At 40.6% G+C, this 23,156-nt stretch overlaps 4 protein-coding genes across 7 annotated transcripts; 2 read left to right on the forward strand and 2 right to left on the reverse strand.

Moving 5' to 3' along the window:
• The first annotated feature begins 300 nt into the window (after positions 1 to 300).
• LOC144215456 (coiled-coil domain-containing protein 42-like) lies at positions 301 to 3,519 on the forward strand. 2 transcript variants are annotated; one of them, XM_077744399.1, is made up of 7 exons: positions 301 to 468; positions 537 to 699; positions 1,172 to 1,264; positions 1,633 to 1,824; positions 1,892 to 2,113; positions 2,181 to 2,339; positions 2,408 to 3,516. In XM_077744399.1, the coding sequence occupies exons 2-7, from the start codon at positions 583 to 585 to the stop codon at positions 2,492 to 2,494; spliced, it is 870 nt and encodes a 289-aa protein (XP_077600525.1). In that variant the 5' UTR covers positions 301 to 468; positions 537 to 582; the 3' UTR covers positions 2,495 to 3,516. The 2 variants fall into 2 exon arrangements, with proteins under 2 accessions (XP_077600525.1, XP_077600524.1); XM_077744398.1 differs by having other exon boundaries at positions 311 to 439; positions 2,408 to 3,519.
• LOC144215455 (dynein regulatory complex protein 10-like) lies at positions 2,485 to 6,663 on the reverse strand. 2 transcript variants are annotated; one of them, XM_077744396.1, is made up of 5 exons: positions 6,407 to 6,663; positions 5,073 to 5,733; positions 4,635 to 4,856; positions 4,473 to 4,544; positions 2,485 to 3,828 (listed from the first exon to the last, which is right to left on the reverse strand). In XM_077744396.1, the coding sequence occupies exons 1-5, from the start codon at positions 6,415 to 6,417 to the stop codon at positions 3,538 to 3,540; spliced, it is 1,257 nt and encodes a 418-aa protein (XP_077600522.1). In that variant the 5' UTR covers positions 6,418 to 6,663; the 3' UTR covers positions 2,485 to 3,537. The 2 variants fall into 2 exon arrangements, with proteins under 2 accessions (XP_077600522.1, XP_077600523.1); XM_077744397.1 differs by lacking the exon at positions 6,407 to 6,663 and adding an exon at positions 5,913 to 6,375.
• LOC144215453 (two pore channel protein 1-like) lies at positions 6,100 to 15,118 on the forward strand. Of its 2 annotated transcripts, XM_077744394.1 has the most exons (27): positions 6,100 to 6,377; positions 6,586 to 6,680; positions 8,261 to 8,397; positions 8,771 to 8,947; positions 9,030 to 9,143; positions 9,221 to 9,351; positions 9,668 to 9,756; positions 9,844 to 9,878; positions 9,978 to 10,036; positions 10,110 to 10,209; positions 10,355 to 10,471; positions 10,548 to 10,672; positions 11,252 to 11,300; positions 11,370 to 11,433; positions 11,498 to 11,542; positions 11,616 to 11,672; positions 11,893 to 11,946; positions 12,068 to 12,140; positions 12,230 to 12,337; positions 12,410 to 12,571; positions 12,666 to 12,781; positions 12,983 to 13,029; positions 13,094 to 13,162; positions 13,240 to 13,336; positions 13,407 to 13,540; positions 13,610 to 13,702; positions 14,299 to 15,118. In XM_077744394.1, the coding sequence occupies exons 2-27, from the start codon at positions 6,587 to 6,589 to the stop codon at positions 14,440 to 14,442; spliced, it is 2,490 nt and encodes an 829-aa protein (XP_077600520.1). In that variant the 5' UTR covers positions 6,100 to 6,377; position 6,586; the 3' UTR covers positions 14,443 to 15,118. The 2 variants fall into 2 exon arrangements, with proteins under 2 accessions (XP_077600520.1, XP_077600519.1); XM_077744393.1 differs by lacking the exons at positions 6,100 to 6,377; positions 6,586 to 6,680 and adding an exon at positions 7,760 to 8,196.
• Positions 14,897 to 23,115, reverse strand: LOC144215454 (mitochondrial sodium/calcium exchanger protein-like). Its single transcript, XM_077744395.1, has 15 exons — positions 22,654 to 23,115; positions 21,868 to 22,020; positions 21,459 to 21,511; positions 21,149 to 21,206; positions 20,957 to 21,062; positions 20,729 to 20,896; positions 20,218 to 20,331; positions 20,078 to 20,149; positions 19,159 to 19,289; positions 18,943 to 19,084; positions 18,570 to 18,691; positions 18,346 to 18,499; positions 18,182 to 18,262; positions 18,010 to 18,074; positions 14,897 to 15,594 (listed from the first exon to the last, which is right to left on the reverse strand). Exons 1-15 carry the CDS (start codon positions 22,816 to 22,818, stop codon positions 15,412 to 15,414), a joined length of 1,767 nt encoding a protein of 588 aa, XP_077600521.1. The 5' UTR covers positions 22,819 to 23,115; the 3' UTR covers positions 14,897 to 15,411.
• Positions 23,116 to 23,156: the final 41 nt, after the last annotated feature.

Raw genomic sequence — 23,156 nt, forward strand, 5'->3', positions numbered from 1 at the left:
ACTCTAAAATGCTACTAGCTATGAATGTGAGTGTGATTGGTTGTTGGTCTTCTTGTGCCCTGTGATTGGGTGGCCACTCAGGGTGTCCCCTGCCTGATGTCAGCTGGGATAGGCTCCAGCACCCCCAACGACCCTTGTGAGGTTCAGAAAAGCAATGAATGAATGAATGATGGCAGGTTGTAAATATATTTTTTCCAGTGCAAAATGTAAAATCTCAATGGAAAATGCAATAACAAAAAAAATCGTTCTCATCAGGTCCAAGTCGAGGTTTTTGTTTGCGTGAAAAACTTAGCGACCGTCTATTGGTTACCGTAACAACGAGCGGAAGCACCCCAGACTTGGAAAAGTGACGCCAATTCTGGCCAAAGTACACCATCAAGAGTCAACCCTCGAATTGATGATCATTACTTAAACATTGGACATCGTTTTTTAAACATATGTGAGCCTTCCAGAGGAGAACATTTCATTGTAAGTGATCTCGAAACTGAAACTCAGACACGCTTAACATTCTTTCAATGGCGTGTCGTTTGTTCAAGGGTGAAGTGCGAGCAACATGTCCGAGGGAAGAAACGCTGCTTTGTGATGGCGAGAAGGAGCGACTTTGAGGGGAACTACGGCGGGACCGATACGCTGTTTGAACTCATAAAGGCTCGCCTCGAGGAAGAACATCTAGTGGCCGCACTGGAGCAGCGCGCACAGGTGGTTCAATCCAAGTTCATCTCATTCACTCCAATCTCCCACTGTCATTGAATGCCTCACGGTCAAATGGAATTGGACGTTCATGCCGTCAATGGCATTCAATGAGTTGATACAAAAACACTCAATAGTATATTTTTATGTATATTATACAGATGACTGTATATGAATAAATGTCAAATTAACATAATATCAAAGCAAATATTCATCAATTTTGTTTTGCAAGTTGAATTGAATGTTTTTATTGTCATTATACAAGTATTGGATTGGATTGGATCATGAATTTAAAGCTTTCACCACATAGAGCACAAATAACAACAGACAGACAAATTCATAATAAATAAATAAGAAAATAAGACGTGGATTTTTACTGACAACTAAAGCTATCTATTGATATATATTTATATTTTTGTACATATCTATTATAAGAGCAAAGGTAATGACTCATGTAATGTGCCTTTTGTTTTCTATGTAGAAATTGGCCGATTTGCGACGGTGCGAAGATGAGCTACTGAATGAAAGGAAGAAGGCCAAGAATTTACTCTCAAACATTCATCATTCTCCAAAGGTACATTAGTCACACAAATGTTTTACCCAAGACGTTATCATAATGCTCAATATATAATATAATAACAATTGTGAATTTTTGGTGTTTTTTTCTTCTTGGGGCCCTAAATCAATTGCAAACGATACAATAGTATAATGACATTTGACCTCCATTTCACCCTTTCTATTTTTATGAGTTAAAACATTCTGTATCAATTCTTGGTCAGGTAAGCTATAAGAAAACCTTAACTGACAATTTAAGATCAGTATAGATTATCCTCCAAGAGCAAAGATAACAGTTGTTTGATTTACAATACACAGTACCAAAATCAATTTGTATTAACTCACTGTCATTTGTGGGTTTTGAATTACTACTGTCCTCCTGTTAAGGAACACGCTGCAAATGAAAATGTTCAAAAAGCAGAGAGAATGAGGAAAGAGGCAAACGAGAAAGAAGTGGAGGTGAAGATGCTTAAGGAAGAGTACGCTCGACTGCAGGACACAAAACAGGAACTCCTTCTTCACATGCACCGTCACGCAGTGCATCGGGACTTCCTGCGGCAGGTGGTGAAACTAACTCGGGTAAGTTGACCGAGTCACACAATGTGTTAGTTAGTTTTCTCTCTAACATGTTTGTGTACGTGAGCAGTTTGAAGATGAAGCCTCGCTGGCAGCTCATCTGGAGAATCTTCTGCGCATCAGAGAGCAGCTTTGTGAGAAGCAGAGGTTAGCAGATGATCAGGTGGACCAGCAGAGGAAAGCCCTGCTGACCATTAACAGCCAGCATGACTTGGCGCATCTGCACTGCAACAACCAGCTGTCACAGATGCACCACAAACTGGACAAGGCACAATCTGAAGTGGAACACTGGGTCTGATGTTCATGAACGGGGCCTCCATATTGAATGTTGTCTCATTTTTCTTTTGCTCATTGTCCAGGAGATAAAGTGGAAGCACATTCAGAGCACCGCCGCCAAGGAAACGCTCCTGCTGGGATTGATCAAGATGGCAACTCTCAACCTCTACGAGTCGACGGGCGGTGACATGGAGGGAGAGAAAGGCGTCCCTCTGAGTGACACCGACACGCAACTGGAGAAGGTGTGTACCCTGACGGGAGTTTTGGTAGCAGCAGATTAGATCGACGTGTTCATCTGTGTTTTCTGTAGATCAAGATGTTCATGCAGGACCACAAGGACATTGTCAGACAGCGTCAAAGTAGTTCACACAAGAATGATGCCGAGACCACTATTTGATTTGCACTTTTATTGCATTCATGTTTAGATCTTCTGCTAACAAGATTTCTTGTTTACATAAGAAATGGTGGAATCACATAATCTAATTATGAAAAATAATTCACTTTTTTTTACAAGATATATCCATTTAACTTGCAATTTTATTAGAAAACAGCACTTCTATAGGACAGGGGGATTTTTTAGTCATGTTTGATCTAAGTATGATCCTTCCAAATGAAAGAAATATACATCCAAAATAATCTTCTTTGTCTCACAAGTACACAATCTTCTTAGCAGATTACTGAATTCTAACGAAATCTCAGTTAATCGACAGTTAAGAGAAACAAATAGAAAAAGGAATTCAACATAACATTGTAAAGAACAATCCAGTAGCTTAAAACTACTTTCACAGATATAGTTGAGTTTTCGGGATGAATTAACAGAAGAAATGCTGAAAATGTCTCAAGTGTGCATCACTAATTGTAATAATGTAAATACTTTGAAGACAAACCATTCCATAACATATATTCAAATTGAGTGACTTTTTAATTTCAAGCCATTTCTGTAAAGATGATCATTTTAATCAAAATGCAGTGGCATAGACATTTTGATAGCATTTTAAAAGCTGTTCCAACTCTGGAGTTTTGCATCATATTTTAGGAGATTAACGTTGGGTGTCACTAGTATTCGACAATCGCATACTGCCATCATGTGATTAAACAAGAAAACAGCAACTAATAGGCCAACTCTTGTTCCACCATTGATTCATTCATTTACCTATTTTATTCTAAAGCAACAAATGTAGTTTAGCCACATAAATCAACTAAAAAGTGTAATAACACTTGATAAAGGTGGTTTTTTTCCACCCATTTCTGGAATCAGACTAAATTTTCCTGCTTTCCGTTCCTTACTATTACCAATATTTCCATTTACTTTATGGCCTGTGTAATAAAAACAGTTCATAAGGGCAAATTTTCCTGGGTTTAAAAAAAAAAAGTGGAAAAGTTGAGTGTGACTTTGTATCGCACAGTAAAATCAATAATGTCTTTTTAAAAAAATCTGGACTATTTCTTCTTCTTCCCTTTTCCTTTTTTGCCTTTGGCCTTGGGTTTCTTGGTCAGACAAGGTATGATGGGATTGGCCAACAACATCTTGCGACAACAGTAGCCCCTCCACCATTTCTGACAGTAGATGGCAATTTTGTTCTTAACCTCCATGAGTCTTTTCTCATCTGCAATCCGCCGCTTCTCCATGATGTGGTCGTATTCCTTCTCCAGGTCGGCGTAAGGCTCCTCCAACCTTTTACGTTCTCCTTCTTCCCTCTCAACGTCCATCTGACATAACTCTAGTTCAGCCTGGAAAACAAAGTGGATTTGATCACTTTGTGGTTTGTCCAAATTCAATGTCCAATTCCTTTCTAATTTAGTTTACGTAAGGCTACAGTTAAACCTTCCAGGCTCAAATTATGAATTAAAAAAAAAACATTACAGAACACTCATTGGCTGCCATGGATGGCGTTAGACATCCAATTTATTTTAACTGGAAGAGTCCTAGTCATAATGAAATGGACGTCTCCAACCGTCAATGGCAGTGAAACTTAGGCCTTAATAGTATTTTCTGGTTCAAATTACTTAAATAACTTTAGACTGCTTGGCTCAATTTTGCATGCATTTCTATTTTTAAAATTATTTTATTAATTACTTATTGTCACGTGGGTCTTGGTCATTCATTTTAGTTTTTAAATGGAGGTTTTCACATTGTATTAGTATAGTATTTATGTATAAATAATTATAAAACATTAACAAATACAATAGTTAATCAAAAAATATTGCTCATATACTTTTTAATGACCAAATTGATCTGTAAATGGTTAAAAAATTGATGGTAAAAAAGTTATTTTTAATAATCAGAAATAGTCATTTGCTCTTGAAAGGGTTAAGTGTCAACTTTTGAAAAGTTTTCTATTCTAAGTAAATGTAAACAAAAATAGAGTTTTTACCTGGTGCTCTTCGATTTCATCATCAAACTTTTGGATCAAATACTCAATTTCCATTTCCACATTTTCATTTATCTGCCCGAGGAGGAAAAACAGGAGGGTCATTCAATCCCGGCCACATAAAATGATGTCATTAAAAGCCATAAAAAAAGCACACACACACACCTCTTGGAGCGTTTTCTCCCCCTCTCTGAACTTAAGTGTCGAAGTGTGGATTCGGATGTTGAGTCGGTCTATTTCCTGCTGGATGCTGGCTTGCTTCACCTGCGAAGTCTTGATGATGGACTGGCACTCCTCGTCGGCGAGCAGCTGCCAATCTACCGGTTCGATCTGGTTCTCTTTCAGAAGACGCTCCAAAGTTTGGATGTCATCTGTCTTCTCGGAAATCTAAAAATCCAATCCAAGAGTTGGGAGAGGTCACGCAAGTGTTCTGAGTCACAGCAATTTATTGCTACTTTTAACTCGGGTTGACTTAACAGTGGACACAACCCAGTTCAAATACTTTTTTTCCCAAATTCTCACATAAAATGCTCTGGATGAAAGGAACGCCGTTGCAAAACATTGTTTCTAAGGCAACATTTGATCTTTTACACCATGGCTCACCTCCAAATCTTTTTGTATGATAGCTGCTGCCGTTTCTTCTAGTTTGACGATAAGTTCTGTGTCTGGTAACACTGTTTCAAGGGCTAACATAATTTCCTCTTCTGGGGTGATCTGCAACCTCTCTATCATATGCACATGAAATTTCTTCAGTCCCGCCACCAGCGTGGACTCAGTCTCCCCGACGTTAATGGCGACCTCGGGTCTCACACCCCAAATGGTATCGGGGTAATTGCGGAAAAAGCGGAAAAAGTCCCTGACGGAGTGCTTGAATTCCCTCTGGAGTTGTGCTTTCCTTTTCCTCCTGGCACTTTCTTCTCCCGCGGGCCCACATGTGATCTCCTTGAAGTCAATTGAAGATTCCAACTTTTTGTTCAGCTCGTGATGCACATCGAGAAGTCTCGTGTACTCTTCTTCTGCATCACCGGATGGACAGGCTAAGTGGGAGAAGGTAGGCAAGGATGTCGCTATCTCTATTTGACTGATGCAGTTCTCCACAATGTTTGAGACTGTTTGGGCCTCCAGGGAAAGGAGCCTCTGTTGGGGCACCTCGCTGACGAGACCGCCTTCGCCATCGTCGTCTTGCTGCAGACTGGGGGACACAAGCGGCGTGCTGTCCTTGTCTTTGTCCCTCTCCAGCAGCAGAACGTCAGACATGCTGTCACTGATGGAGAGAATTGAATGCTTTTATTGTCATTATACTACTATAGTGAGATTTAAAGCGTCACCACAAAGTGGAATAATAACAACAAACAGACACAAATAATCAATACATAAATAAACAGTCAACATATCAACAAACAAGCAGATAATCAAGAATCAAAAATTTTACTTGCAACTTACATTGATGTGTTGGCCCTCAAACATACTGTTGCTAAGATACAATCAACAACAATGGCGACCAAATTAAATCCTCTAAATGTTCACCCATCAACCAAATTTATAATCACATTTATTCACTGGAGCCCATTCAAATACATGAAGGAATCAAGTGTTTATATTCTTTTTTTTTTTACTTTTATTTTGAAAACACGTTGCGAGCGCGTGCCGCAAATCACTGAAATTGTCGCAAAATCAAAACAACACCCCATAACAAAATCCAACGTGTATAAGGAACTCGGTTTATTTGCATTACGATCGTTGGCTTAGTTACATATAAGAAAAAAAACAATCTCGACATAAGTACGGAATCGGACTATTTTACGAGCCTTCTACATTGTGAAGATGCCACGATGGACACAAGAGGACAGCTTGGCTTTATGACACGAGGCCAATTGATTTCCTGCGTGATAGAACACGATCAACACTGTAAATAGCAATCAATTGTTCTTACTAACTTGATAGCCATTGCTTGTTTTTCCTTTAAGTTTCGCTCGGTAGATCTTGTTAGCTCTAGATTAGCGTTAACTGCGTAAAGAGTACTTTCCCATTGTACCCACGTAGCAAGCTAGCTTGATCGAAAAGTATATATGCCCAATTATTTGGCGGTACGTAATCCTTTTTTTTGTGTATTAAGAATGGAAGTCGACGACGATGACGTGCCTCTCATCCTCACTTGGGACGACGCAAACTGCGATTTACTACACGAGGAACCGGAGAGGGGCGACGAAAGTGAGTGTATTAAACACACAAATATTGGCCTTCTTCATCCTCCAATGTACCCCCAGATTTTTCTAAATAACAAAAACTACCTGGATAGAATCAATTGGATCTTGATGATTTATACTTAAGGTTGATCCTATTTAAAGCAAGTGGCAATTTTCAGTAGTTGTGAAAACTAGATAAAATTACTAATGAATTAATTAATTAAGTAAATTAACCCCCAGGGCGACCCGGTGGGGTGAGTGGTTAGCGTGTTGGGCTCACAGCTCTGGGGTCCTGGGTTCAAGTCCAGTCGTGGTTTTCCCCTGGGTACTCCAGTTTCCTCCCACATTCCAAAAACATGCATGACAGGCTGATTAGACACTCTGAATTGCCCTTAGGCATGCCCTGCGATTGGCTCCAGCACCCCCATGAAAAAAAGCGGCTCAAAAAAATAAAAAGATAACCCTATTAACATGGATTCGTTGGACGACTCATTCATATTTTTTATATGGCAGGTTGATTTTTTTGTAATTTGGTTTTGCCAGTAAACTGTATAAGTAGAACACATTTCAAATAGTTATTTTTAGATTTCACATTGTGTTTAGATTTGTATTTACTTTTTGTGACATCTTAGTTAGGTAGTGCACTGTTCAATATTAGTCTTAATAAAGTACTGGTTTAGTTCATTTTTTCCATCACACCCCAGCACCCATGTTGCTGTCCTTAAAAGTTACATAGTGACTCATCAGAGGAAAAAAAAGTGTTCCTCAGCAGTACCGTCAGCCCCGCCTGTGTAGCATGTGTGTGAATTGATTCTGTGTGCAGTATGCAAAGTGTATTTTGGACAGGAAGAGGAACCGTTGTTTTGCAGAATTCCAAACACTGAAGAATGTCTGATTAAAACGAAACATTTTGTTACTGGGAACTGTCCTTGGGAGATCATCGCCGATCTAGAGAGGTCATGAAATTGGATTCCTTGAAAGAGACTGCGCTGCTTCCAAGTCATAAGACAGGTCACATGATACCATTTAGGGGTGGAGTTCAGGGATCATAGCTCTTGTTTGCCATTCCTTAGATCACTCACTGTTTTCTTCCAAATGCGATTGTTACCTGACAAATGATGGATTGAAAAAGCTCAAAGCGGACACTACTCGTAGTCCTTTCCGCATCAAGGCTGAAATGGAATTTGAGCTTCACGCTGCAGTGTCACAAATGGACCACAAAAGGCGGTCGGTGCCTGCCTCTTTTAGATTGGTGTGTTTGATTGTGACAACATTTCAAGGTGTTACGCTTGAATCGTGGAAACAGTGAGCAGGCCTCCAGCTGGAGAAGAGCAGCATGTGTGTTTGTGGAATGTGCGTGTTGGGCGGATGAAACTAGACTAGCACTGCAAATAACATGCTGTGGACTTCAACCATGGAGGCGCACACATGTACATTAATGGAGAACAACAATATCACTTCTTTGCAGCAAGATTTGAGAAGCAATGACATGCCTTTGGTGCTCTCCCCCTGTTTTTTACAGACACAGTTGGATTGTCCTGGTAGGAGCAACTTGGGTCTACAAATAGGACCTTGTTAACTCTGATTCTAAACTTTCTCTTCCAGATGGTGATGTGGGAAACAGTGACATAGCAAATAGTGGCGCGGTGTCAACAGCCGGGCCTCAAACGCACCGAACGCCCAATGCGACTTTACGGCAAAGCTGGGAGATGAACTACCAGGAGGCCGCCATTTATTTGCAGGTACAGTAATCCCTTGATCATGGCGTCTTCACTTACCGAGAATTCACTACTTCCCGATTTTTTCCGCTATTCATAATTTAAAAAAAAGTTTGCTTTATTATTAAGTTCATAAAAATGTGATTTTCCAGGCTGAGAGCAGAAGCCACTTTTGCTACGAAGAATTGTCAAAATTGTCTTTTATTTTTTAAGAGTTCAAGAATCAGTTCAGATGTTACAAATATGAAGACAGACTTTGTTAAAAGCCAAAATATGATTTGTCTTAACACGTTAAGTTGAGTCAGAATTATAAGCATTGAAATGCAATTATTGTCATATTATGTATTTAAAATGGAATTATTTTTTTCTATTTTTTTTTTGTGACGTTCGCTACTAGGAGGGAGAGAACAACGACAAGTTTTTCACGCACCCTCGAAACACCAAGGCGCTGGCAGCGTATCTGTTTGCCCATAACCATCTCTTCTACGTGATGGAGCTGCTGACGGGCCTCCTGCTCATGACCCTGTCACTGTGCGAAGCTCCTGCGGTGCCTTCGCTGCGCCTGGATGTCTACGTAAGAGAAAACACACACACACGCACGTGCGCGCCCGCCAATGTAAAACCTTCTTTTGAGCACGTTGGATACGCCCGTGCAGATTCACGCCACGCTGGAGTTGCTTGCCTTGGTGATCGTGGCGTTTGAGCTGTGCATGAAGCTCCGCTGGCTGGGCTTCCACACCTTCATACGACACAAGAGGACCATGGTGAAGGTATGGAACTGATGGATTCTTAGTCTTGTCAAAAATAATGCAAAAGTTTCATCTTACACCCCCCGTCTTTTTTCCAGTCGTGTGTTTTGCTGCTGCAGTTTGTGGAGGCTATAGTGGTTTTGGTCCGACAGACGTCCCATATGCGAGTGACCCGAGCTCTCAGACCAATATTCCTGGTGGACTGCAGGTACTGCGGTGCTGTCCGCAGGTAAGATAGTTTTGATCACTTTTGTATGGTTGTTAGGTTCACCCCTATTGTAACTTTCTATTCAGTCCTAGTAGCAAAAGTGTATTCCGCCAATGAGTTTTTTTTCATGGATTTTCACATTTTTACAAACTTAAAAATAAATAAATAAATAAATAACATTTTAAAATAATTAATAACGGGTAAAAAAAATTACGCTAAGTGAAGAAGATGTGATAATCAAGGGATTACTGTAATCGGTCCTGAGTTTTTCTAGCATTACCATCGGTCAAATGTTTTCCTCCAAAGGTAACAAACAACATTTCTCTCATCCAATCAGAAATTTGCGGCAAATCTTCCAGTCCCTCCCACCTTTTATTGACATCCTCCTTCTACTCCTCTTCTTCATGGTTATATTTGCTATCTTGGGTAAGTTTCCATCGATATCTACCCATACATTGACCTCATCACTCACACTCTTTAAAATATTCAACTGGTGTTTTGGTTTCAATCCAGGATTCTGCCTCTTTTCTACAAACGCAGCCGATCCGGTAATTTGGCCGTTTAATCTCTTTTGCCAATACGCTGGCTTCAAGATGTTAGTATGTATACAGTGGTCACATTCTGAGCGCTTTTTTTTGTCACCGTAGAACTTCAACACCTTGGAGAACAGCATGGTCAGTCTTTTTGTGCTGCTGACCACGGCAAAGTAAGCACTGAAGCATCACGTGAAAAGCAAATAAACAAAAAAAACTCAAATTCCATTGGCCTTTTATTTGCAGTTTCCCAGATGTGATGATGCCAGCCTACTCCAAGAACCGCTGGTCTTGCGTCTTTTTCATCGTTTACCTCTCCATTGAACTCTACTTCATCATGAATCTGGTAGAGCCTTCTTTTAAGATGCAGAAGCGCAAAATGAGCCATAAAGTGAACCAGGAATATGAGAAATAGTTTGCTTTGCTCTACCATTAAAACACGTATATTTCACCAATGGTTTACCAAGTTTTATACCTGCTGGGTCTTCTAGCTCCTGGCAGTTGTGTTTGACACATTTAATGACGTGGAGAAAATGAAGTTCAAGTCCTTATTGCTTCACAAGCACTCTGCTGTTGACCACGCCTTCCAGCTCTTAGTCAGTCGCCAGGTATGATGATAGCAAGACATTATGTGCTCAGTACCAATAAATAACCTGCCTTTCTACTTTTTTTTTTTCAATTCAGAGGCCGACTGGCGTCTCCCTTAAACAGTTTGATGGCCTGATGCGTTATTACAGACCGAGGATGTCTGCAAGAGACCGTTTTCTCACCTATAAAGCTCTTAACACGTCTGGGGCGCCCATGTTAAGGTGAATGGATGACTCAACCTGCTTCACTCCAGATCAAATTTTTCAAATCTTTTCCTTTTACTGTCATTGACAGCAATAGACAAACCAGTTTTGTTTCAAGAAAGATCTGATGTCAAATTCATAACAGCATAAATCTGGCATATTATCATTTACAACACTGAAACTAAGGAAATTGATCAAAAACTTTATGTTGACCTGGCTTTAAAATTTGACAGTTTTTCATTATTTGAGATATATATATTTTAAGTATCAAGACAACGGGCCAACCACTTGGCCACCGTACTGCCTGATGCTATGGGTTAATGAAGTGTGTCAAAAATTCAAAAATATGTGTATAAATTGAGCCTGTGATTGCCTGGCTCCATCTCCTGGCCAACTTAGAACCTACAAGCAACAATAAGTCTCAGACACAACATAATTGAAATGGGGCTCTGTTAATTGATGCGCATATGTCCTGTAAATATACCTACCTACGAATCCCCCTTTACCTTTAATTCTGATCTGTGTACCAATAATGGAGTTTAGATGGATTTACATCTATCCTTCTCAAAATGAATCAGATGTTTGTCTCTTTTGTAGTCTTCAAGACTTTTATAAGTTCTATGAGGTGACAGGCCTTACGTGGAAGGTAATAAGCCAACACACATTTAACTTTTCTGATTTTGTGGACGCGGATATAAAACATTGTGTTTTTCAGGCACGGCGCAGTGGAGAACATTGGTTTGATGAACTCCCACACACAGCCTACATTATTCTGAAAGGTAAGCAAGTTATTTCGTCCCTTTATTAATGCTCACAGTCCTCTGTTAACGTTCAGTTTTACAGGTATCAACTTGCTGGTGAAATCTAAGGCCTTCCAATACACCATGTGTAAGTATGTAAGGATTTACGAGGCTTGAATTGATATTGTGGACGTGGCTCACTTGACGCTTTCCCATTATAGATGTCGTCGTGGCTATCAATGGTGTGTGGATCCTCGTGGAGACATTTACTCTTAACAGTGAGTCACTTTTCTTAAAAGGGACAGTGGTCACCTCAGATTTATTCAAAAAATAGTATTATTATACTATACATACCAGCAACATAATACTACTATCAGATGGCAAATGGTGGGCCGCAGGTTTGAGACCACTGGCCCAAATGAAATGAATTGAATAAAGACTTGACAAGAAATCACAATTGGTACATAAAAGAAATGCATCTCTAAATTTCTCCTGCAGGCAGCTTCTCCTGGTCCAGATTGGTGCCATGGAGTTACATTGTCTTCCTTACAAGTGAGCAGAATCCACTGATGCTCTTCTAGTCATCAATTAAGATCATTCTCGAGGCCCTCACCTCATCTGTTTAGTTTTCTGATCAATCCACCTTTTCTAACACTACTCATTCCACATGTAGTTTATGGTGTGGAGGTGCTATTGAAACTATCCGGTTTGGGACCAGTGGCTTATTTCAGTTCTGGATGGAATCTGTGAGTACTCAATCGTACAAGCTGTGTCACTTTTTCAATTTAAAGCATGACTTTGAATTTGGATTGGTGTCTTTTTTTTTTGTATCTAGCTTTGACTTCTCTGTTACCGTGTTTGCATTCCTGGGTCTGATCGCGCTGGCCTTCGACATGGAGCCTTTCTACTTTATCGTTGTACTGCGACCCCTTCAGCTGCTAAGGTGGGTGCTCGTCTAAATTTTGCACGCGAGGAGGGACCTTTCGGACTAATATCAACCGAGGTGTCACCGCAGGTTGTTTAAGATCAAGAAGAGATATCGCAACGTGTTGGACACCATGTTTGAGCTCTTTCCCAGGATGGCAAGTCTGGGTTTGACATTAATTATCTTCTACTACTCCTTTGCCATTGTGGGCATGGAATTATTCGCCGATGTCGTTTACCCAAACTGCTGCAAGTAAGTCGGTCAACTTGTATTAGTATGTTTTTCATTGAGATTGGTTTAGTGCCTTTTTAGGAAAGATGTTTGTAACGCATGTTTTGATTGGCAGTACCAGCACGGTGGCCGACTCCTACAGGCAGATCAATGTTACACATGGCAACAAAACGGTGTTGGACGAAGGCTACTATTATCTCAACAACTTCAACAATATTCTCAGCAGTTTTGGTAACCATTTTTTTTCATCTTCACCGTGTCACCACACTTTCAATGATCATCTTCAATGATTAAAGCTATATTTAAAAACTATTTTTTTTAAATATACCTTTAATCATTGGAGATAAAAATGACTTTTGAAAGGACATTTTCTAAATGGCACTACATGTGATAGAGCATAACATAAAATGAGTTGAATCATATTTCCTCCAGTGACACTTTTCGAGCTGACTGTGGTCAACAACTGGTACATCACAATGGTGAGAAATGGATCCCTTACTACTCAACCAATATGGCTACTTGACCACCGTCCTCCTTTTGCAGGAAGGCGTAACTTCCATGACGAGCCACTGGAGCCGTCTCTACTTCATGACCTTCTACATCGTCACCATGGTCCGCCTCCATCTTTTGCCGCACCTTTCACTTGACTTCCTTGTCACTCACAACATTGTCCCCCCCCCCTCTTTTAGGTGGTCATGACCATCATTGTGGCCTTCATCCTAGATGCGTTTGTGTTCCGCATGAACTACAGCCGCAAGAACCGGGAAACCCTCGACAACCCTGGAGGTGAGACGTTTTTGATGGATCTTCCATATTTCCTTTCAAGGAGAAGATGCTTAACTGGCGTGCTTTGCAGATGAGAACGGAATCATGTTTGAAGTAGAAGTCAGCCGTGCGGAAGCTCTGTCCACTTTAGAGTTGTACAAGCAGACATGTCCGGCGTCGCTCGGCTCGCTGGTGGCGGTCATCCAAGTCATGGACCGCGTTGGGGTAAGCGGAAAAAGCACAGCCGTCACGTTTTCATCCGCGTGATTAAGCGCCCTTTATTTTCATTTTTAGAGGGAACAAGACTCGTCGTCTCTGTTGTACCAAGGACGAAGGTCGAGGACAAAGTGTGACCTGAGCATGAAAATGTATGAGGAGGAGATGGAGGTAGGAACTGTCCAAACTTGTTTAGAGAATGTGATGATCACATATTTTTAAATGCCAGTGCGAGCCACCTGATTTTGTAGATCTGCTAATGTACAGTCCTGATCCAATACTTCAGAAATGTTAAAAAAAGCAAGTCTTGCATTCCAAATTGTTCATTAGTGGTTATTTTGCCTACCCTGGGGAAGTTACTTAAGTTGTTCTCTAATATTGTACTACTTTATTAATCAAGATTCTTTATTCTAAGATGCACTTAAAACGAAAACAATTGAAATGCATAATAACAGAAATACATGGATCTCAATAACACTAAGTTGATTTATATTTTTCAATTTCATAGTATTTAACCCAAACCCACTGACAATAATAGCCATCCAAAATGAATTTACACTGGGAAGAATAACTGGACAAACACCCTCGAAATTTGATTATTTTCAGTATTTATTTTATTGACCAATGACAATTATGTCATATAATAATTACATTGAGTCAAAATTGATTGGTCAATGGCTTCCAATGAGTCAAGCGAGTTCCCCGCTACAGATTCAATCCTGCATACTGTTGAACTTGCATTTCCTGACAAGTCGTTCTTCTCACAGGAATGGTATTCCGAGTATTCCAGGGAAAACCTGCCTCAGCCAGACCAAAGTCGAGAAGCCGACTCGGACAGTCCCACCTCCAATCCGCCTTTTGTGCCTGCGCCTCAGCTAAATTCACATTTTAGGCGTTACACTCTCAACTAACTCCATTACCCCCCCCCCATTTTGGGCCTTGCTGGAGTCTTTTGAACTGATAAGAGATGAGAACACTTTTCTGGACAGACGAGACCACCGCACACAGACTTGCAGGTGGTACGATGGCTCAACATTTAACAAAATTATTCTCTCCTCGTAGGCTGTGAAGGGTAATAACGCAGGCGTCTTTTTGTGAGTGCGCTCTGATCTCAACAAAGTTGTGCTGCTGTAGAAAATATCAATTCAAATAGAACTCATTTCTGAAAGATGTTAATGAATAATGATCTACTAGTGATGGTTTTCTAAGCGAGTCCAAATAGGATATCCGTTTAATGTAGTAATGCAGTAATTCTCTTAATGTGGAATTACTTGTCGTTAAATTGGTTTTGTATGGTAACTAAACAAATCTTTGTACTGTATTAAATTATATTATTTCTGTGTAACACTGCGCCTTTGAAATTGGTGATTGTAAATCATTTATTTCATCCAAATGCCTTTATATTAGTGGCTTATTGAAATCACCACCAGGTATGAGTATCAACCCGTTTTCAGTCCACAAGCACTTACTGCAAAACATTCTTTTATAGAACAAGTTATTGGTTAAATCAGTAAAGAGATTTTAATCAGACCCATTTTTTTTTGGCTGGTGGTAAAATAAAAAGACAAAACAGTGGAAAACACATCACATGTTGTCCCGATACATAATTGTCACGTACAGTGCAGGCAGTGACTACAGACTTTAAAAGCAAAACTCCTGTATTGATTTGACCCATGTCCTTATTAACATTAACATTACAGCTTAAGACAAAAATATATATATTTATATAACTGGCTTTTTCCGGTAAACAGCGCTCATTTCAAAATTTATAGGCATAAAATAAGTGGAGTACAAAAACAATGCTTTTGTGCTTCCAGTGTGTCTATTTCACTTCCCTTGTGTGAGACTGGCCTCTACAGAAGGAGAACCCCCCCCCCAGCTTAGACCACGTGAAACTCAGCCAACAGGGCAACGGAGAGGAAGACGGCGTAGAAGATGAGGAGAAAGACGCCGTAAGGCCGACCCAGGTGGAAGCGGCTCAGTGGAACGATGAGGAAGGACAGAACCAAAGACAAACCCAGAGAACCCGCCAGGATCCATGTCAAAAGTCCCTCTGGTTCCATCTGAGGAGAACAAGCGACCATGAAGTCATTGGACCACAACAACCTGATTTTGTAGGTCAATGATTTTATACAATTTTATTTGGTTTGTGTAGAAGTGATCCAAGTTTTTGAGTGTAACGTTTGCCATTTCTATCTTTTCAGGTTAAGGAAAGTATAGTAAGGCTTTTTTTTTGTAAAAAACGACATAGTATAGTAAGGCTTTTTTTCGTGAAGTAGTCAGGAACTCCCAATGATGACAAAAAGAAGAGTATAAAAATTATAATGTGTGAATATTAGTCAACTTTGCTAAGTTATTCAACGTCAAACTTTTCGCCCTCAGGTCCAAATGCCAAGTCCTAAGTCTGATCTGGGAGTGAAAAGAGACAAAACAACAGATAGCACTGCTAACTCCTGTAGAGTGGTGGCTCAGTGGCTAAGTCATCAGTCTTCCACCTCATTGGTCTTGGGTTCAAATCCAAGTACATGCAAAGATTTTCCCAATATTATTCAGGTAAATGAATGAGACAAAAGTACTACTGCTTTCTCTCACAGGGTGGTGGCCCAGTGGTTAAGTCATCAGTCTCCCACATCTGAGGACCTGGGTTCAAATCCAAGTGCATGCAAATATTTTCCCATTATTTTCAGGTAAATGAATGAGACAAAACTACAAGTACTACCACTCTCTCTCACAGGGTGGTGGCCCAGTGGTTAAGGCATCAGTCTCCCACATCTGAGGACCTGGGTTCAAATCCCAGTGCAGGCAAAGGTTTTCCCATTATTTTTCAGGTAAATGAATGAGACAAAAGTACAAGTACTACCATTCTCTCTCACAGGGTGGTGGCCCAGTGGTTAAGTCATCAGTCTCCCACATCTGAGGACCTGAGTTCAAATCCCAGTGCAGGCAAAGATTTTCCCAAAATTGTTCAGTTAAAAGAATAAGTTCTAATGTCTAAGTGTCTAACTAAATAAGTATTCAGTGGTGGATGAAACATTTAGTCAAAAAAATGACTAAGTGTTTCCGCCCATTTCCTTGGATAAAACGTTTCAACACCCATGTATAAGTGGGGCACGAGTTGGTGTAGTGGGTTGCACACTCGCCTTTGCATCGAGAGAACGTGAGTTCGCTTCCCGGTGTCGGCGGTTCACTGACCAAGCAAGCGGTCGAGGGTCGGCCGAAGGCCGACCCGAGAACGCCTTTCGCACAGACAGGTCCCTCCAACATTCTTCCGAACTGCCGAAGGCAGTTCGGAATATAACCTTTTGCTGAAAAGTATGACTAAGTGTTTAATATATATTAAAAAGTTTTTTCTTTTTTTTCTTCTTGTTCCATTTTTTCTTTTTTTTCTTCTTGTTCCATTCCATTTCCCAAGTCTTCTTTCCAATTATTTTCAGCCAAAGGACGACAGCGAGAATCGAACCCAGGTCTCCCAGACGGGAGTCCAGTGATCTAACCTCTGCGCCAACCAAGTGACTACACTTTCCTTAGTAATCATTTGAGTGTCTTTCCAAGAAGTACACAGAAACAACTAAGTGAAAATGTGTGCCGACAGCGGGAATCGAACCCAGGTCTCCCAGACGGGAGTCCAGTGATCTAACCTCTGCGCCAACCAAGTGATTACACCTTTCTTTGTAATCATTTGAGTGTCTTGAGAAGAAGTCCACAGAAACAACTAAGTGGAAAAAGTGTCACGACCGGGAATCGAACCCAGGTCTGCCGGACGGGAGTCCAGTGAACTAACCTGTACGCCAAACAATTGGCTACACTTTCCTTTGTCATCATTTGGGGGTCTTGATTACAAGAACACAGAAATAACTAAGTGAAAATGTGTCCCAACTGGGATTCGAACCCAGGCCTCCCAGACGAGAGACATGTGAGTTAACCACTAGGCCACAATTTGGCCACAATTTTCTTTGTCATTATTGAAATGTCTTGACTACAAATATATAGAAACAATTAAGGGAACTTGTTTCCTTACCAGGATTCGGACCCCAGTCTCCCACATGGGAGACAGGTGAGTTAACTTCTACATCACGAATTGGTCACAATTGGCCGGCAATAATGATTTACTTTCTTGGGCCGCTCAAAATGATGTGGCGGACCATATTTGGCCCCCGGGCTGCCACTTTGACACCAAAAGCAGTACATTGTGGTTTTTTAAAATCCTATTTGCAAAGCCACCACTTTTACACCTGTGCAGTACACTGGCGGGAGGGGACCAACTGCCTTGTTGTCCCCGCTCCCTTCTAGTGTTAGAAGAGCAAGTGTGGAAACACACATTTCAGCCCTTTTCTTAAAATCTTTAGTGCTAAGTCCTAATTCTTTTGTAGTTGGTGCTTTCTTTGCAAAATTTGTGAAGAAACTTAGAGAAAATTGTATAAGTAAAACTTCAATTCTATCATTTCTACCTGTGGTTAGATGATGTGTGTGTGAGTTACCTGCACTTCCATGTGTGTTTTGATCCTCTGCACCAGACAGCCCAAACCCACCCCAAACAACATATCTGGTAGAGATGGAGTTAAGCATTTTTTCCTCTAACCATTTGACCCATCTATTGTCTCCTAATCATCTTTTGACATCAAATTCCAAACTTGTGGACATAAAGGATACTGAAAATAATGCCTCCAAAGCAGGCGGATATGGCCATTCTGGGGTAACCCTGTCGGGCGAGGGTGATGTCTGAAAAACAGTCTAATTTGACAGCGCCAAAAAGGCTTAATTGGTGATTTAAAAACAAAACAAAAAAGAATCTTAGCGGCACGGCAAGTGCTCACCTCCGATGCTGTTCCCCCAGGCCAGGAGAGTCAAGCCCAGGACGGTGTTACTAAGACTAAGCACCACGCCCAGCATATGCAGGATACTGACCACTTCGGATGCCGCCGCGCTGATCAACACGGCGCTTACCACGAAGCCCAAAAGGGCAAAAATCTGTTGCAAAAAGTGCAATCTTAAATCTGTTCAGGTGGCGCAAAAAGCCCAGAAACGGACACACACTCACCGGGTGATATTTGGGGGGGCACTCATTGGTGGTGCTGCAGAAGACGATAGCAGACAGGAAAAGTCCCAATAGAAGAGTCAGCAACCACACAGGAAACTGGCCCTCGATTAGATAATTCCCAACTAGACAAAGCAAAGAATGCTTAATGTTGAGATATGGACCAACAACAAAAAAAAGTCACTTGAAATTTTTTCAGCTAAAACATGCTGAATATTTGCAATACACCTCATTTTCTTTCATTTATCCCAGGTATAAAAAAAAAAACATTGAAAAAACAGCCAACAAAAAGAATGGCTGCACATTAGTAAGTCATATTTTTTTTTCATATTTTCTTTTTTTTTTATAGTATTTACAAATAGTTCATTGCACTTACGCATTCCCGACTGTAGGGCGAGGATGCACACGAGCGGCGCTGTGAGCAGATGAAAACAGTTGAGCGGCCGTCTCCAATTCTTGTCGTCCTTGTCGAGATCTACAACGGGAATGCACAGCAGCAGCATGACCTCCGCGGGGGTCTGAGAGGCCGAAACCGCCCCTTAATAGCGCGTTCACAGCGTTGCCACTTTTTCCGATCGTGTGGTTGGCGCACCTTCAACACTTTGACAGCTCGCCACTTCCAGTTTTTCCTCCTCCACTTCCTGTTGTCCACCGGGTTGATGGAGGTCAGAAAAATCTGCCAGGTGGACTCGGTGTACTGCAGGAGCGGCCTGTACTCTGACTCTAAAATACAAAAGATACGAACAAATATGTGACTGATAAAAAAAATGTTAAAAACCAATGTCAACAACTAAAGTCAGGCTATTTTTGAATTGTTTCTTGTATGTTATTTTGGTTGTGAGTTGAATCGATTCAGCCTTGCCGTGTAGACAAAAGCATTTGTCGGTGTTTATTGTCGTGCTGGCATGCTCTCTTGCTTTAAATAAATAGTGTTTGAACAGATTAGTTGTGTTTGTTTGCTTTGGAATCCACTATCAGCATTTTGGCCACCAGATGGGAAGTGGCCACTGGAGTCTTCTTAGTCATTGCAATTTTTCATGATTTAGCTCTCACGTATGTATGTTTTTAACTCCCAAATAAACCAGTTTTTTTTCTAGCATATCAAGTCTTTTTTTTAACAATATACTAATTTTCTCAAAAAACAAACGAGATATAGTTTGTTTTTGCACATGTACTAACAACAGTAAACAGTGAACTGAGGGAAAAAAAACTACAATATATTACAGCTGAATTGCTTTAAATATATAATATTTGTTCCATGTAATAAAGCACCCATTTAAATGCACCTTTGGAGTATAAAACCTGAATTGATCTTTTTGTTGTTGAGAAATTACATTATGGTGAGACATTTAAAAAGTATCCACCAATTTTTTTAAAAAATAAATAAAATAGAATAAAAACTCTGGCTGCCAATAGACGGGACGTTTAAATGTATGTATTAATTTAAAGCTATGTGGTTGGACATTTTTCGTCATTAGCACTGAAAGAGTTATATGTCATGCATTCCCTACCATAATCCTGTTGGTCTGTCCCAGCGAAGAGAGAGGGAACATTATCGTACGAGTCCGTCGACTCAAACGCCTCTGCAAAAGGGGAAAAAAAAACTTTGAGTGAACTTGTCTTGTTGTCCGTGTAATTTGGACGTGTCGACCTTGAATATGCGGAATGCTGTCTATCGTGCCGTTTCGCAGGCGTTTTTGCCGGCTGTAGACATAGGCACTGATGATGACTGTCAACACGTAAACCACATACAGGGACAAGTATCCTGCCAACACCAAATAAACACAAAAATTATGGACGTCAAGTTCTGTGTTTTTGTAACGCTGCGCTCCGTTAAGAAGACGGCAACATTTTCTCATATATGTGGTGATCATTTTAGAATCACTTTTTGCAATAAGAATCACAATATTTAGCAATATTTATTTCTAAATAAGTGCTACATCTAAACCGGATTGGATATAATATTTACATTTAACATCTTCACTTACAATTTAGATTTAGCATTTATTAATGAAGTTCCAAAATATTGTAGTAAATGTGCAAAAAAAAGTAATTTTAAAAATTTCACACCACATATAAAAGATTGCATAGCGCTAAATATGAGAAAGAGTTGCCCGTCTTTTTAAGCAAGCATAGCTTGACCAACCGTGCCCCTAAATTACCCAGCGTTTCTCCTAGCGTGGTGGTCCCCCTGTACAGGATGAGGTAGGTCCAGAACACAGCCACCATGTAGAAGATGACGTCACGCAGGAAAGGACGAGATGCCACGGTGAAAGGTTTGACCAGGGCCACGCCGCCCGCGACCACCGTGGTGACAAATATACCGGCACCTGGCAACGAGGCCAATCATTAGCACGGGTGAGTGTTCGGCTTCCGATCTCACAACTTACCGAACAAAGCTCCAACGGCCAGCCCGGCGGTGTGAGGGTGGGAGAACGCGGCGATGGCACTGAAGATGTCCGGAGCGCCGTTTCCAAGAGCCAGGAAGGTTACGCCCTTGGTACAAACATTAGTCAAGGAATATAGATTGAAGATAAAACCATTCAAGGGCGTTTTATTTTTTGATTTTGAGCAAAGGATACAGCTACGTTGTGAGTCAGACGTAGACTTGTGGAGATGGCCGACAGATTGGGACAGAAACTAGAGGGAAACACACAGAAAGGACTTTTAATATAGCAGCACGGTCAATGGCCTGACGTAGAAAATAAAGGAACAAAGTCCACTTTCATAATGACACATGTGAAGTGAAACAAATGAAAACATTACAGTCTAATGCTCATGTGACCCGAGCAGTGGTCAGACAATGAATGGGTCAATTCACAGGCTCTATGGCTGGACGGAATCAATATGGAATATCATATCTGGGGCCCAGAAACTTAAAGAGATACTTACAATTTAGATGCGATGAGGCCGAGTATGACGAACAAAAAGAGCAGCCATACAATCTGTGGAAAAATAAGAGGGAAGAAATATCAGACATGGTCGATTTTCTTTCCCAGGATGCAAACATTTGTACCGTATTTTCCGGACTATAAGCCGCAGTTTTTAAAAAAAAAATCTTTAGCAGGATTTGTGACTTGTGTGAAATTCAATAAATTATTCATACATTATGTAATTTCACATTTATCTGTACAATGAATGGCAAGAAGGCGCTCCAAGCATCTGCTGATCATTTCAACACTTGCTTAGAGTTTGCCACAGGGATGACAAGATGGAGGAAAACCCCATTGTTGATAAACTGAAGTTCTCCAACTTGCTCAAATGTACCACACACACACACACACATATATGGGGGGCTTACACAGAGGATGACTGTGAGTGGTGTAAGTTTTGGGGGAAGCAGACAGAAGACCAATTGAAGGTAGTTGATGAAGCCATCTTCTATGCTGCAGTCCGGTGTGTTCTTGACAAACGTGCAGCGCTCTGCAGCACTGACGTTCATCACTTTAACACACTAAAAACACAGATTAACACACACTGTAAATACCAATTTTGCTTTTTTTTCTTCTTCAGACAATCTTGTCGTTGCAAGATATCATATTGTTATACATTAGTCTGCAAAGATGAGATTCAAGGAACTTTGAATGGTTTATTACAAAATTATGAAAACTTAGCTGAAATTTACATGAAGCATAAAAAGTGCAATCAGTTTTAGTTTATTATTATGCTATTAATACAATTCAATAAATGTACTTTAACTGTATTTTTTGCAAGGCAGATATTGATCTATTATTATTTTGAACCATTAAATGTTTATACTATACAATAGATTATCTAAAATGAATATCCACACACCTAAACGTGTGTTATATCTAATATTATAAAAAAATTACTACAGCAACCAATTCCTGGTATTTAGTGTACTTTGAATTTGGAGGTTTGTTTACCATTTTTGCCAAATAATGTACAAATGGGTACATGATTTCAACCGTCGTTGCTCGTGCCTGCAAGTCATGTGACTAAAACCTGCTGACATTTCTGCATCAATTTAACACGGATGTTTTCCCTAAAGACAGTTAGGAGACATTTTCTCCCGATAATCTCCCACGAGGAGTGACAGTTCATGTGCACTTGTTATCTCACCCACCTCGTCGTTGTTTATCGGAGGAGACATGACGGCTAGTGAAGCGTTTAGGGACCCTCCGTTTACTTCAACACCTGTCCCACTCTTGTAGTACACAGTCAAGTTCGACGCGGCTTGCTGGAACAACGATGTCGCGATCAGAAGAAGCAACGGAGTAGCCACAAACATGACTATTTTGTTTGGTATTGTTGTCGTCTTCGTCTTTTATCCAGGCGCCACGTCCATTCTGTTGACAGCTTACATGCAAGACGACAACAAACGTTCCAAACCTAAGCAGTTTTCAGCTAAAACTGAACCAAAGACAGTGTGGATCAACATTAAAATGACAAAAAATACCAATTTCCGTAAAAAGGAACATTCGCACGGAAATCTAGTTTGATTCTTTGACTGTCTTTACACACGCGACTGCTAAAAAAAAAAAAAAAAGGAAGAAAAAAGGTCCGGGAATTTGCTACGCTCGAAGGTCCGCCCATCACAACACCATCTACGTATGCTGCATTCAATGA

Source organism: Stigmatopora nigra, chromosome 22 (genome assembly GCF_051989575.1).
Source record: "Stigmatopora nigra isolate UIUO_SnigA chromosome 22, RoL_Snig_1.1, whole genome shotgun sequence".
NCBI classification, from domain to species: domain Eukaryota; kingdom Metazoa; phylum Chordata; class Actinopteri; order Syngnathiformes; family Syngnathidae; genus Stigmatopora; species Stigmatopora nigra.